This window comes from Zosterops lateralis, assembly GCF_965231275.1.
Source record: "Zosterops lateralis genome assembly, chromosome: Z".
NCBI lineage: Eukaryota > Metazoa > Chordata > Aves > Passeriformes > Zosteropidae > Zosterops > Zosterops lateralis.
This window is the reverse complement of record NC_139800.1, coordinates 4,577,742-4,593,867: the sequence shown is the minus strand read 5'-3', so window position 1 is coordinate 4,593,867 and position 16,126 is coordinate 4,577,742. Positions and strand designations below refer to the sequence as shown.

Here is a 16,126-nt window from a genome sequence, read left to right as displayed (position 1 = left end):
CCGCCCCCGTGCTCCGGCGGGCCGTGCTCTCCGGCGGGAGCGCCCTCGGCTCCATGGCCGCCCCCGGGCTCCGGCGGGCCGTGCTCCGCGGCGGGAGCGCCCTCGGCGCGGCCCCAGGTCGGTGCGCGGCTGGCGGGGCAGGGGGAGCCTGAGCAGGGACGGGGTGCTGCTGCCTCATAGGGATTTCACTCGGTTTTTCCCTCTCCCTCTTGCGCGCCTGTGTGTGTGTGTGGAGTTGGAGATAGGTCAGAATGGCTGGTGTGTAGTGCAGGAGACTGTTCGTAGCTCGACATCGTAGGAGGACCTAGGTTAAGGAGGAAAACCTTAAGGTTAGGGAGGGGAAGCCTGGGTTAGGGAGGACCTGGGTTAGGGAAAGCCACGCGGAATTGCGCTGGAGGCCCCAAAGCGTCGCGTGTTCAGCAAAACTGGTACCGGCGGTGACAGGAGCAGCACCGAGGCTGATGTTTGGGAAGAGCCAAATGACCTTTGGGGAAGGACTGAGCCCAGTAAGGTTGGGTACAGTGTGGTGGCTGCTGCTCTTTCCTTCCTGGCCGAGCCCTGTGCTGTGTCCCGGGCCCGGCCTGTGCGCCCTCAGTGCGGTGCTCCCACACCGGGCCTGTGTGTGCTCCCCAAAATACCCCCCAGAGAAACCCTCCTCCTTAGCCGAGAATGAATGAATGAATGAATGAATGAATGACTGAATGAATGACTTTGTGTTTATGCTAAGGGAACAAAAAAACCCCCGACAATAAAAGACCAGAAACCCGCCCCCCCTTCCCCAGTCTTTAGCGTGCCTCTTTTATCAACATAAGGAAAAAGACTGCTAAAGGAAACGTCACCAACCACCATTTAAAAATTTAAAAATTATTATTATTAATTTTCTGGCTGTTTGGTAAAGTGTTGCACATATTTTTGCGGAATTCTGTGTTCTGGATCTTTTTGGTAATAACTTCCTGAGGCGTTAAGTGCTGGATGTGTGGGGTATAATTGGCTGTCAGGAGGATCATAAGAAGGAAAGATTATTTCACAACCAAAATGGAACTTGTAGTGCTTGCAGGTGGATATTTAGATAAAGATTTTTTTTTTTTTTTGGCCTAATGTAATTTCTCAGTTGTACACCCCATTCCAAATGATTTAGATAAAGGCTTTGAAGTAGTTGTTAACACTTCTCTGTAGCTTTGTACTATCTATTTAAAAAATATTCTTATTTCATAATGTCACTTCCTGCAACCTTCTGTGTGTATTTCTGTATCTTCCATCCAGGAAATTTTATCCAGGTGTTCCTCATGCATTTTCAAGACCTCATAATTTATGAGTGATACACAAATTCTTCCAGCTGAAGCATTTTCTGTTTTGTTTCAAAAGCTAGCACAGCTTCTTGAGCAGTTCTGGTGGTACAAAGAATGTTTGGAAAAAGCTTTCCAAATTTTTTTTCAGTGAGTCTGCAGTCCATAGGAGATGGAGGAATGGAGATTATAAAAATGAAAGTATTTTCAGTGAGACATACCTTTATAGGTGGAAATAATAACCATTCAGCTACAACAGAAGAGCCTGTTTGTGTGTTGAGCTGGAGTGTTTTGGCTTATGTTTTTAAACTACATTTAGCTAATTGCTGACATTTGATGAAAAAGGTTTGTCTACACAAAGAAGTTGCTTTTGTTGTTGAAGTTTTTTTCTGCCTTTACAAATTTGCTATTTTCTTAAATACGGAGTTTAGGTTTGGAGATACTTGTTTCATGCTGGAAAAAAAACAAACTTTTGGGGAAAGCTTTTCAGTTTTAAATATTACAGTGTAATAGCTGATCCAAATATAAAGAGTCTGAATTTTCACGTTAGTAGCTACTGACATAAAGACAGTTTAATGCACCCCACTTGGTAAATGTGACAGAAAAAAGTGGTACCTAATAAAATGTTTGTTTAGAGCTGCATAAGCAACCCAGCTTACACAGTGATTTCTCTCTTCATTAGGTCGGAGATCTCTTCTTTCCTCAGCCTATGTGGATAACTCAAAATGGGAAAAGAGAAAAAAAGAGGAGCATAACCTGGGTGAGAAAAGCTTGTTTTTTGTCTCCACTTTGTTTAATTAATTGCAGCTTGAGCTTATTTTTAGTTACCTTACCATCTTTGAAATCCTTCAAAATAAAAAAGGGTGTGAAACAATATGCCTCTGACCTTCTATGTCAAAAAGTGCTGAACATGTTAAAAATTTGTCATATGTATTCAAAGCCATAGTGCAGAAATAAGTTAGAATTTTCCTGTTTACCTAATGTTCAATTTCTACAAGCTGATTTTTTTATTTCACAAAATTCAAAGTGTATAACTGTCTGTGACTGATATCTTCATTGATGTTGTTTTAGCAGTACTGCAGCATGGAAAAAAAAGCTATTCTATAAGTATTACAAGAAAATAATATGAAAAGATATTTTTTTAAAGAGGAGATTTTCCTCAGGGTTTTGCAGTTTCTTCTTAAATTATAGATTTTGTTTAGGAGAGGGTGGGGAATGAAGCTAACCTTTATTTTCAAGAAGTTATATGTTAAACAGTATCTCCTGTGCAAATTTTATAGCTAAATTACTTGTCTAGATTACATTTGAAATGACATTTCACTGTCTTTTTGGTGGCTACATTAAATATATGCCTTGCAAAGCATTTTTCCATGCTAAAGATAGGGTTGGTTTTTTTTTATTTTGTACCACAGGTGTTTTATGAGACTCCTTATTCAGAGTGTTTTCATTACTGGGCCCCTAAACTGTGGTTGTTACTTGCAACACAAATTATGAGGCTGAAAGAAGAATCATCAGGTGAAATTCAGGGGCTTTTGTCAGGCAGGAGGACAGACAAAATGATCAGACTGATGTTTTTTATGCACTAATTTGTTTCTTTTATTTGCCTGTGAGCATTTAGGTGGGAATTGTCAACATGTACTGATGAGAAACAGCCAGTGTGTCCTCATGTCTGTAGCTTGGATCCTGCAGAGACTGTTAATGCCTTGTTACACTTTGCTGTCAGTAGGACTGCTCATGCAGTGTATTTTGGGCTGGAGCCACAAGATTTGTGCCCTGGGATGCATTTGAACTAGTCACCTCCAGGTGAAAATGGATTCTTATTTTGGCAAATGTCACAGCCAGCAGAAATCCACAGCGGAGGAAAACGCTTTGCTCGTGTTGGTACAATCCGTGTTTGGCTTTCTCCAGGCCTGGCAAGACCTTCTGTGACTGCTTGGCAGGCACAGTTCTTGCTGCTCCTCTGCTGATGGTCTTGAGCCAAAGCAGATGTCTGTTCCACGATTTTCAAAGAACTGCTTTGCATTTTCATTTTGTGTTCACAGAAAAGAGAAAACAAGTTAACACGGTGTCAGCTGTATTAGCATTTTCGGAGGGGAGACAGCCCTGCAGACGTCTGCTCTGTGGCTGTCAATTGTGTGGCTGCACATACAGTCTTGTCTGTACTGACTGGTGATAATAGCTGGAGTCAGTTCCTTGTGTTGAGGAAATGCTCTTTTATTTGTGTGTTTCAGACGTTGTTTCAGAGCTGTGTTGTGAGGATACTTTTAAAGGAAAAAGAAGGGTTTTTTGATTTTAAAGTCAGTTCCATTTCTCTGCTGCAATGATATGCTGTCTCAGACACAAACCCATTTACTGCGTCCATGTAAGACATGCTTGATTGTCTTCTCTGTAGCCTCAGTTTAGAATCCAGGTATGAATGAGTTTAGCAAACTTCACTACTGAAAAAAAATTATGGGAAGGAGCAAGACTGTGTTAAGTGCACCAAAATGCTTTTGTTCAAGAAGATAGGAACTGAAAATGTGTTAGTTTGGAATTTGAAAATTGCTTGTTGGTAGGAAGATACCTGCTTAGAAGTAATTTCTATTCCACTCATTAAAAATGAAGTATCAAGGAAACCAGAATCCCAGGGGATGGGAGAATCCAGGTGAGAGAGAAAATTTCTGGGTTTTGATTCACAGTACCTAAATTGGCTCATCTGCAACACCAGGTGGCAGTGCTGCCCTTACAGACATGAATAATTTCCATTCAAAGCCTTGTTCAGCACAAAGCTGTTGTTCTTTCCAGTTATGTGGAAATAGAGATAAACGCGGAACAAATAAATTTGTAAGGCAAAATACTTTCCTAAAATATAAATACCTTTATATTTTAGTTGTGTCTTTAAAATAAAGCACCAGTCAGCCTGTGAATTAAGGTATTAGCTCTGCCTGTCAATCCCAGGACAGGATTTATCCCAGGATAAACAATCTCAGTTGTATCATCATTTCCCACCACTGGATCAGAACTCTGTCTTGAATGAGCCACTTCTAAGAATACAAGGGTGTAAGCAGAATAAAAGTGACTTTATATGGTGGCCAAATGTGCCACTTATTGATAATGTGCTACTTGTTGATGTGGCTGCATTCTGTGGATAGATGCACACTGTGAATCAAACTGAAACTGGGATGATTTCCTAGGACACCAAACTGGAAATCATAACCACTAATTTGGAAAGTGAGGGTCAGTGTTTTCTGAGTCATTGTCCTGAAACACCCTGTTGCAGGCAACAAGATGTTGAGTTTCTGTGAACAAAGGAAAATAAAATTGACTGTGATATCTCATATACCAGTGTTACAGAATCTTCTGTCAAGTCACAGCCTGAAATTAAATGATCTAAGCTTATATTTATGGTTTGTTTCATTAATTTTGTTAATTCTTGAATGTGCAGTAATATATTTTTAGGGAAATCAAATTTATGGAGTTAATCTTGTAGAGATGTATTTTTAGGCTGCATGTATGATTGTATAGACTAGTGGTGTTTTTAATGAGTCAGATAATAGGATTTGCAATATGTATCTGTCAAAATGTACACAAAGTTTTGGTTTGTGCATTAAAATACTGGTCTGGTTTATATATCAATGTAAGCACTCAGGTTTTCCCACCAACAATTCTTGGGCGTTCACATGCTTCCATTCTAGTACTGCTGTCAGGATGCTTTAACTAAGAAGAAACTTTAATCTTGATTTTTGAATAGCAACTTATGGAGCCAACCTGATTTGCAAAAATTATTTCAAATTATGAATTTGAGAAGAAGAAGTCTGGATTGAGGTGTTCTTCACAGAAAACAAGCTAGGAAATAATTACTCATTGCAATTAATTCCTGTAAAGTTACAACTGCAGAAACAGCAGCTTGTCTGAAAAAAAGGCTAAATTTCCCATTACCTTCATTTTTCTGCTATTCTTTTAGATTTAAGTAGCCCTCATTTTGTTGTTTGTCTTACACTGGAGATGATAGATAAATGTTTAATGTTGTATGGAGTTCATAGATAAGTGCTTTCCATACTGTAGACCTAACGGAGAGTTTCAGCTTTGTAGAGAGCAATAAAGGTCAGTCATTAAAATTCTATGTGTGAAATCTCTCAGAGGATGCTGCTGTATAATGACTAACAGCCTTGTGATCTTGTATTCACGGCATTGTCTCCATTTGGTTTGAATTCTACTTAAGTAGTCAGTTTTCTAGAGTGGGCTCTTCATCTTCATGAGCACCCAGACAAAAGAAATGCCAAGCTCAGGGCTTGAGTGTGGCCCAGAATGGTTGTAGGGATCTCCTTCTACTTTCGGGAGGGTGATGCATAACACAACCAGTTCTGGAATAGATAAATGTCCTCTGAGTCCCAGGTCCACGTTGCTGTATCATCAAAGATACCAGGTTTTGAAGCAAAAACTTCTTTTCTGCTGTCTCAAAAAGGAGATAAGGAATGGTGGATGACAGTTGACTTTATTTAGGCAAGGACCTACCTGGTGCTTTGATCTGGATAAGCTGATTTTGTCACAGCATCCCTACTTTCTAACTTCTGGTGCTGCTGGGAATGCTCCCTGTGCCTTTACCTATGTGCTCCATCATGACCTTTGTGACTTCTAGAGATGGGTAATACAGAGTCAAAGGTACTTACAGGCATTTTTTGTAAGGATTCCCATATAAATTTCTTTACCATTAAAAATTTGCATCTGTGTTTTGGTGGTTATCTTGTATGGTATGGCCTTGATAGCCCATATCACCTCAGCCTCTTGTGCTGTCTTTTGTAGGAGGTGGTATTGGCCTTACTAACTTTGCCACAAATTTCTCTTTGCTTTCATGATCATGAAAAGTTAGCCTTCCCTCAGCCAGAGGATAAATGCTTGTTTTGTGTTTTGAAGAACTCCTCAGGAGGTAAACATTCCTTGTAAACAAGGAATACTGCTGTGTGGCAGACAGCAGCATTGTAGAGACCAGGAGTCAGCTGTTTTATTCCAAGTCAGGTCTCTTAATAATTTTACTGAAAACTTCATCCATGTGCTATAATTTGACAGATTACATATAAGTCAGAGTAGCAGTGAATGTAATTTGTTTTGTTAAAACTGTACCCTCCAGTGTTCACTGTGGTACAGGTGTTTTTAAAGTCAGCATCCCTCAGAGACAGAGCACGTTACTGATGCAGTGCTGTTTCCTGCTTTGCAAGAGTAGGAGGGTTAGTCTGTTCTGATGTAGTGCTGCAATTTCAGCTTACTTCACATTTCGCTGGCTGGTGTGGAGGCAGGTTGACCTTTTTGGAAAATTAATTGTAAAATGAGCCAAGCCAGCAGCTTGCCAAGGATGGCCAGCGGGCCTTAGTGAGAGGTGTCAAAAGAGTGACTCACTGAGTAATAGCTGCAAAGGAGGGAGCAGTTCCAAATGTTGCAGAGGGAATGTGTTACATTTCTGGTCCTCAGGATGGAGGAGAATAACAATAAAGAGTATGATTGAGGTCTCTGAAGTTTATAGATTTGTTATCATCAGCTCATGGTCAAACAGATGACATTAGGCATATGCTGAGCAGCTTAGTCTTTGTGAGTAATCTTTATTTTCCAGGAGCAGTACAAAGCTAAAACTCCAAATTAAATTAATTTAACTTCCAATTAATTCATTAAATGCAATGGCTGGCTACTTGTTTGACAGTCAGAAGTTTAAGTTCCTGCATGGCCAGATTAATATCGTTACACGACTGCTGAAGCAGAATGCTGTAAAGCTACTTAGTTACTGTCACAGTGCCCCATTTGATTAACAGGATTTCTTTGAATTGCTGTTTGTGGCTGTAAGGTTTATCACTATGGTACCACATGTTTCTGTGTCTCATTGTTTTGCTGTAAAATAAAAATCCACGCCTAAAGCACTGTCCAGCATATGCTAGGCTTAAAAGCAAGTGATAATTTTAAAGACATCTGCTAATATTTTTTGTTTGAGATGACTTATGTTAGTTATACTAATTTCATCTAGCACTTTATAGAGTAGGGTTTTTTACCGTATTTTTCTAATAAGTTAGAATCATCATGTTAAGAACTTTCTCCTGTATTACTTCCTGTTAAAGTGTTCAACAATAATTGAAAGTACTCTTTTCATACAATTTTAAAATGGTATCTTAAGAACCCAGAATTTGATTTCATGGACATGGGTTCTAGCTTATATGGTTCTAGCTCTGCAGATTTTCCTGTTGTGCCAGTTGATTAAACACGTGCTTTTTCTGCTTTCTCCAGCTGACTTGGCCCACTTAATGGACAGAACCTATGAAAGAAAACTGCCTGTCAGCTCTTTGACAGTAGCCCGGGTAAGGAAATAAATCCCAATCATAAACTGGTAAAAGTGACTGTGGAGTGCTTGTGTAGTGAACTGAGAGGCAATAAATGATACCACTTCTGTTAGAAGTTCAGGGGTCATAAATGTCTTGTTATATTATTAAATTGCTGCATAAAGCTCTTTTATTGGTACTTTGTAGTTGTTAGTTAGTACCCAGACCATGGAGTCTTTGAAAGCAGAATTATTTTTTTTATCGGGCCTTACTTCTGTTGGGTTGTGTATTTCCCTGATATCTGTTTCCTACCTTCCTATGGTTTCTGTCTTTGTGAGATCTTTAAAACCTCCTCAGCACTGTGTCAGAACCCAGGATGCTGAGGGAATGCATTGAATTAGTACACTGCAGTGTCCCTCTTCCTCCAGTTCCAGGCTTCTTTTAGGGTGAGGTGGAGGTGAACATATTTTGCTTTTATACCTCTCTGTCATTGCAGCAGACTGAGACAGAATAAATGCTGACGTGGGTTAAGCAAAGCCATTATTTTTACTGGAATTAGTAACCAGTTCCATCCTCTAGATGGGTTAGTCTGGAAAGGGGGAAGAGGAGCAGAAATACTGTAATGAAGAAGGAGAAACAATATGCCATTTGTTTGAAAAACAAACTAATTTCAGTCTTCAAAATTATACTGAGAAGCTGAGTTATCTCAGTAATATCCCTAATTAGTAATATCACTAATTGGGATAATTTGCACCTCTGACTGAGGAGTCACAGAAGGCTTTGTTCAGTTACAAGGCAAGCATTGGCACAGACCAAGTGTTCTTGACCATTGCTTCTGAGACAGTGTCCATGAGAGAAATGGGTGTTCCTCTCCTTTTTACGAATCAGATTTATTCCTTTCCTGCTTTGGGCTGTCCTCCCTGGAAAAATGGCATTTTCAGGTTGTCAAGCAGCCCCACTTTCCAATACCTTGAGCTAACATCAGGTTATGACTTTCTGAAATGTAGGTAAAGCACACAGCTATGCTATTGCCATGCTCAGAAGATGGGATCTCTGTGTATACAGCATGCAAAGAGAATTAAGAAATGGGAGAGACACCAAATACCAGTCAGCTGAAATTATTGTTTTTAATTTAGGCTTAGGGTAAAGAGAACTACTGACCTTGAGAACATATTTGTTTATTCTGAACCAAAGGTATTATATTATAAAGATGCTGTAGTGTTCCAGCACCTTCATGCTTATATTAGTAAAATGTACAGGAAAATGGGATTCAATGTTACCATAAGACAAAGTCTGGTTGTAAACTTGGCTTGTATTTAAGTATTTGATAGCACTGGGAGTTCTGTAAGAAGACATGATTGTAAATGGGAGGACAGTTGTTCTCTGCAGTGTGAGAGAGTGATTTTTTTTCTTACTGTTATTTATAAGTGCAGTGAAGTACAAAATTTACAGTCTCTGTGCTTCAAAATATGTAGTATGAATAGGTAACCTATAGGGAAAAGAATATTATTTGAAAAAAGCAACAAGGCATATCAAGACTCACTAAAAATTGTGGCAAAAATATAAGGAAGTGAATATATGCTTAAAATAAAGGGTATGATTAAAGAGCAAAAGATTTAGCAAAAATACAGGATACTGCGCTATAGATGTTTAATCCTCAGATGGCTTTCAAGATGCATGAAGTTTCTCAGAATTAAGGAAAAGGGTTGTCTCAGTTTAAAAAGATTTGAGTTTTAGCAGTCTAGAAGAAGCCAGAATTAGGAGCAAGCAAAGATGTGAAGAATTCCAGTGCTGTCAGGCAGCTAAATATGCCAGACAAATGTATTTTGTTACTGCGTTTTCTTCTAATATGCTTCATGTGACTGTTCCCTTTTTAAGGTTTTATTTCCTATTTTTTAATCAGTTTGTTGACAACATTTCTTCACGAGAAGAAGTGGATCAAGCCGAATACTACCTTTACAGGTAAGCATCTTTTCCCCCTAACACAAACCTGGAGTCATGTGAGTAAATACCATGAAGTCTTGCCCTTTGAAGACTGACCCTTTCCAGCTTCTTGGCTTTGATTTCTCTCTTGCATCTCTTTTTTTTTTTACAACTCACAGCCAAGGGCTTTCTTGCCAACTTCTCCATGGTTATGGCTGCCCTTCTCTGGACCTCTGGCATTGTCTCCTGTCAGGCATGTTAATCTGAGACACAGAGCAACAGCTAATGCAACCTCCAGCTGTGGTTTATGTTAGAGATGCTGAAATTATGAGGAGTCATGTTTGTTCACAGTTTTTCCTGCTGATACTTTTTTCTTATCTGAGTCATTATTTATTTAAATTTACAAGATGTTTGGATTTCTAAGTGTAGGGTTCAAGGAAGCTTGTTTCCTTAGAACACAGAAGAATGAAAATGGGCATCCTGTGGTAATGATCAGGTCAAGGCTGAATGAAATATATTGTCCCCTTAGTATTTGTATGTTTCTTTGTAGTTCACTTTAGGGATGGGTTGTTAGGGTCTTTGGCAACAATTTTTGTGTTGATTGAAGTGTACAGGGTACCTTTTCTGGTAGTGTCAGGTTGAATGCTTGCTTGCTTCGTGTCAATATTGACTCAATATTGACTTCAAGAAGGTAGCAATTATTGTTGATCACTAGAATAAATTAGTTCTCTTAGCACAGTTGCACATACATTCTGAGAACTAAGTTTTGTGATGGGGAAAGTAACACATCCTGTCAAAGCTCATGAGAGAGCATCCTTAAAAATAATGTCAGGTTGTTATTTGTAAATAATAATGATTGAGTTTTTTTAGTTAAGGTGTTTTCTGGATAGCTGCTTCAATTATATGTACAGTTTTAAGTAAATGACTGCATTAGACTTCAGATTCCTGATTCTGTGGTACTGTTGGGAAAGTATCCCAACCTTGGAACTTAAAGATGGAAACAATGGAAATGGGTTAGTACTACCAATATCCTGTAGTTTAAAAATAAAAGTAGGAAGAAGAATCTTTCACATAGGGGAGGTTAGTGGAGTTTTCATTCCTTTTGATCAAGATTCCACTAGTCTTATCAGAATCTGTGGTCAGAAATCCATTTTCCATCCTGCAACAGCAGAGATGAAGACAGAAGAAGGTAAAGGCAGTTAAATGCAAGTGCTTTTAGTAACATTTAGTATCTTTTAGTAACACTCTTGAATGCATTATGCCACATGACCGTAAGTCTTGTCTGATGGAGTCAGGCCCTCTAGGGCCAGCAGTTCCGAGAGATCTTTGACTTCTCTGGCAAGAAAGTGGGATAGTTTTAATTGCTAAGTCTCAAAATCCAAGTAGTGATGTGTCTGTGCTATATTTTATGTATTCTTTCTTCTCGAAGAAAGAAGTTCGAAAAGAGTGACAAAAAGTTAGAAGCAAAGATGGTCCATAGTAAGAGGGAGAGAATATTGTGGGAATCTCTAGCATGTAAATATCCTTCTTAGTCTTAATGTGTGCCTGGTTAGTACCTCAGGTAAAAACACAGGATTTCTATCCTTAAGAACATACTCTAGTAGAGAGTGTTACAGTTCAAAACAAATCATGGTTATTTACTATTTTCCTAAGATAAAATTCCACTATGGTTGGTGGGACTATAGCTGTGTGCATATCAAATATAATCATTTGTCATTGATACAGATTTTAGTCATCCATATGGAGAGAATAGAAAAGTATTGATGTGTCACACGGCTTGTCAGACATGCTCTGACTGGAATTTTTCTTCTGTGTATCCCTGTGATGTTGCTTTGTTTTGGTATTGCAAAATGCTGTCTTTTGGTAATATTAGCATCAGTTTTCAAGGACACTTCATTACAGCATTGATCCATAAAATTATTCTCAAAATAGACATGTATGCAGGTAATGAAACAGTGTAGAGAGGTCTGTAATTCATGTAAAAGTCCTAATTATAACAGCATTTTCTCTGTCAAGTGGAAGTAAGTGTTCTAGCTTCAGGATATAGGAGATGTGGGTATTTGCAAGACCTTTTTGTAGGTGTTTACATTTACAGGTGTGAGGATGTTTGACACAGAAAAATGTCCCGTGTAAATGGCCATACCATGAAATATAAACGAGGGCTTTAGGGAGGGAAAGTTAAGCAGCAGAGAAGCTTTGACAATAAATCTTTTCCTGCCTTAATGTGAAAGTTCCAAGTACAATTTTTCTTTTGTTTAAGGAGATTAAGCTTCTGAACAGGAGAAAGGCAGTATCAAAGAAAAACTGGTTTATATCCAATTTTTATGTTTTATGTCTTCTGAGGTATAAGTCCATTGCAAACAAATGTTGTGTACATGGCCTGGTTGTATGACTGTATGTGCATTTGCCTGAACATACTTAATCAAAATGCTCCCAAAGTCCTTTGGTTTTCCCATTAGATGCTTGTAGAGTGTAAAGAGGGGAATTTGATATCTTTCCCTAGTGTTTGGAGCCTCTGGCAACCTGAGGGGAAGGGTAATCAATTCCAAGGCCCCTCCCAGGTTGGGAGATGTTCCTGGTACAAAAGGCAAACAGCCTGTGGGAAGAATCAGAGGAAAGTAATGGTATTTCCATGCTTGCAGTGTGGGGTTTTCCTGGAGATGGGAGTGACAGATTTGTGATTGTTAGCTCTGTAGACTGGAAACTCTCCATCTATAATGTGAGGCAGAACATAGTTTTAAAAAGTAGTATTCTGGAGCATTACCATAATGCATTTAGGATCCCAAAATAAAATATATGTGTTATATTTAGACCTATCCTTTTAAAGCAGTGGATCTCCAGCCATACTGTCTCCGCAGAGGATCTTGAGCTCTCAAGAATAGCTGAGTGGAAACTGCTCTGCTACATTGTGGAACATGTCAGTAAGATGGTAAAGGCCAGTTTGAGGCATGATGTCATCTGCTTTCAGTGCTCCTCTTTTTGTTCTCTTCTGAATACCTCCCCCCCTCTGTTAACTGTCAGACTTTTAAAAAAAAATCCTTTCATCTCCTAGGATCCCAACAAAAATTCTCATCAGAATGCAGAGCACTTTCAGCCAGATCAAAGATCTGCAGTTCGCTGTACTTTGTCCTGTCTCACTGAGATGTCACTATTTCACACATCAGGGTGTTTTTCATATGATTGAAACATTAGCATAATGAAGAGAGGTTTTGTGATGTGGTAACTGCTGATTTTCTATGTAGGTTTTATGCCAACAAAGATTTTTCAATGTGTGTGAAAAGAATGGCTGAAGTTTTTGTTGTTTTTTTTTTTTTTTTTTTTATGTTGAGATTCCTCAAGAGAATTTTTAATTGCATTAAACCCATGACCCACCATGTAGAAAAAAGTATACAAGTGTCTGCAGAGCATATACACATACAAACACATTCTCCAAACTCTTGCACAACCTGCCTAGATCTTTTTAATACCTTTCTGTGATTAGCAATTTTTTTTTTAACAGAGCTGTTTATTCAGACTTCAGGATTTATTACCTGGGGTCTGTATTTGATTATGATCACAAAATGGGACAATAGCAAATGATTAAAAGTTATTCTTAGATGTTCTGTCTTCTTTAGAATCATCGTATTGTTTAGGTTGGGTGGTAGTAAGTTACAATTTTGAGGCCTGATTTCAGCCTTTAAATCGTTTCGGGGCTGTGATCTCTGCACTTATGAAATTGGGCTTTTTCCTAAAGCAGTGTGTCACTGCTTAGGGCAACATTACATGTAAAATAAGTTTCACCTGCACTTTATCAATATAGAGATATTTGCATGTCTGTTCTGTGGTTGCAGAAGTTGCACTTTTATTTTCATGCCAGTCAAGCAACTTAGCATCTGAAAATGTTGTTACTCTAAAGTATTGTTTAAAATAAATTTTCACAATGGACCAAAAAAGTGTATTTCTGAATGATATTTGCATGGCATTCATTTTCAATGGTGTGCTACTTTGCTTCTGTATATAAATCATAGTGAACATAATGAATACCATTAACCTGTTCCAGCACAAATAGAAGAGATGTAGACACAGTCCTATAACATATTTAATTCTTCCTATGAGATGTTTTCATTCTCTTAAGGCTGTAGGTGAAATAGACTCCATTAACCGATGAAATTTTGGTTTTCAATGCCTCCAGAAAAGTATATGGGTTAAAAAAAAGTTATAAAAATAAATGAGCTGGAAATAGTTGCTTGCTATTCAAGTTATGCAGCAGTTATATTTTGGAATGATACTGAGAAGTGGTGGAAGCATCTGAAGAGGAAAATACACTTTCTTGGCAGAATGGTATGTTTTACCAGTTTGGACACCTGCCTAGGCTGAGTGCTCCAAAATAAGTTCATTTGCAAAAGATTTGGGCAGCTCTTTAGAAGGTGGGGAGGCACAAGGAAGGGGAACCACCAGAGAGATGTACCTCATTAGAATATTTACTTACTTTCATGTGAACGACAGAAATACCAGTATTTAGTGCTGTTCCACTCTGGTTTCCAGTGTGTAATGCTGCTTTATGAGAAGAAATACTGGTCACTGTCAAGGCAGAGCTGTCAGATGTTGGTGTTCTGGCTGTGGGGACTCCACTGTGCTTCTGGCTCCCTCATTCACTCATTTCTGCACAGAGGGGCACATGTTCTTACTCCCCCTCTCATCTTTCACAGTTTCTCTGGTGCGTTCATCTGTCTGTGGTTTGTCACAGTCTGAACTGTCTGAATCTTTGGAAAAATCCATTAGTAAATGCGTTTCAGAACCCAGAGCCAAATTTCAGCAAGCCTTACCCTGTAACCACATCAAATTTTGGTGCCCTCAGTGTAACATGCTGTGAGGTGCAGGAGAACCATCAATAAAGATAAAACATTGAAGAGCATTCACAAGGGTCTTTTCCTGTAATACATGCCTTTCCAGTAGTCTGCTTTTCAAAGTTCATTTGTCCTTTTGTATATATAGTTTTCTTTAAATTTGGCAGAAACTGGTCAAGAATTTTCTAGGCACTGCATATAAAAGCACAAAAGTTGGAAGGCTTTTCATCAGCACTAATTTTTTTGTGGCTGTGTTGCCAGTGCTAGAAAGATAAGCATTTGGATTTTAAAAGCTTTATATTTAAAACAAGAGGAAAAGAAGGATACTTCTACAAACAGAATGCAATATCAGTGTTGGAGGGTAACCTGTCCTCCTCATCTACAATATTTCTGGAGACAATAGAAAGATGAAGCCAGTCAGATTCAGAAATTGACAGGAATTACTTAGTCCACACTCCATGTGGATACATTTTTCATTTAGTATTGGAGGACAGGCTTTGATTACAATTCTTGGAAGAAAAGAGTATCAGCAGAATTTCCATATCTTTCACCCAACATCTTTCTTGCCAACAGCTCAAAAGCTTTCTGTCTAGCAGCTTCTACTGGAAGTAGTTTAAAGTCAAATGTGACCAGATTTCAACTGTTGCACTCATATATTGAAGGAGAAAGGGCAATTTGGTCTCAGAGTTTGACCCATACTCATCCTTAAAGGTCAATTTTGCTATAACCAGTGGCATTCCAGAAGTTGTTTAGTAAACCCATGCATCAGCAAAAAGCCTGTCTGGAGGCAGATCTTGCATTATGCTTTAGAAATACTGAAAGTCCAGACAGAGGTTAAATGCAGACATAAATGTAAAGAGTGATTTGTTTGTATGAATACAAATGGCCAGGACAGACTAAAACCTTTTATGAGCTTCAGAATTTAAAACAAGACAAGCAAAGGTATGTTCTTTGTAGCTTTAATTAATGACTTATATGACTAATAATTGTAAAGATATACTGGAGATTTAACTCCATCTGGCTTCCCCTGCAAGAGATTCCTGATTTTGCTACAGCCCGTGAGTGGCAACAGCAGTCAAAGCCAGTCTCCAATTCCATGTAAACAGGAAAAAAATAGCATATGAAGTTAATGTCTTTAGCTTTTCTAAATAGTGTTAAACAGTACAGGAGTCATTTCTCTTTCAGTTGTGTTGAGAGTGGCAGCTACCAGCATAAACCCATGAATTTTTATTAGGCTTACAACCAGGTAGGTAGATTAGAATTAGAATTATTTGAATTGTTGACGTGGTACTAGTTTAAATCAACAAGCAAGAAACCTTAATTCAAATTAAATATTTTAATAATGTTTCATGTTTCTAATTTAAATTATCTTTTTAAAGAGGGCTTTGTTGCTGTTTTCTGGCAGCAGCAAAGTTTTTCAAACCAGTTTAATTTCGTTGAAAGGATTGTACTCAATTTGGACCCATTTTCTTACTGAGCAAAGAGACAGTCTTATGTAGACACTTCCATGGTTTACAGGTATTTCTTAACAGCTTTGTTTTATATATTTGATTTTCTTCTAAAAGAAGAGATAAATGTTCACCAGAATGCTACTTTTCCTGGTGTGGACAGCTGCCTTTGAGAAAGAACCTTAAGTGAAAGTATTACCTTCCTGCAAGTGTTCACATTTTTATGAGTATGTGAACATTAATTATATGAAATACAACATGGGAAGCGTTTAGAACATGTTTTCTGTTTCAAACACAGAAGTTTAGGAAATCTTGCTTTTATTTGGTGAAATAAGATTCTCAGCATGTCAGGATTTTTGTATTTG

The 16,126-nt window shown here is 38.4% G+C and overlaps 1 protein-coding gene across 1 annotated transcript in view; it reads left to right on the top strand.

The window, feature by feature from the left end:
* The first annotated feature begins 76 nt into the window (after positions 1-76).
* MRPS27 (mitochondrial ribosomal protein S27) overlaps positions 77-16,126 on the top strand; it is a 42,299-nt gene continuing 26,249 nt past the window's right edge. Inside the window, exons 1-4 of the mRNA XM_083882834.1 lie at positions 77-117; positions 1,969-2,046; positions 7,533-7,603; positions 9,468-9,526. Of these exons, the coding sequence (XP_083738960.1) occupies positions 7,550-7,603; positions 9,468-9,526 (113 nt within the window). The 5' untranslated portion in view covers positions 77-117; positions 1,969-2,046; positions 7,533-7,549. The remainder of the gene's footprint in view (positions 118-1,968; positions 2,047-7,532; positions 7,604-9,467; positions 9,527-16,126) is intronic.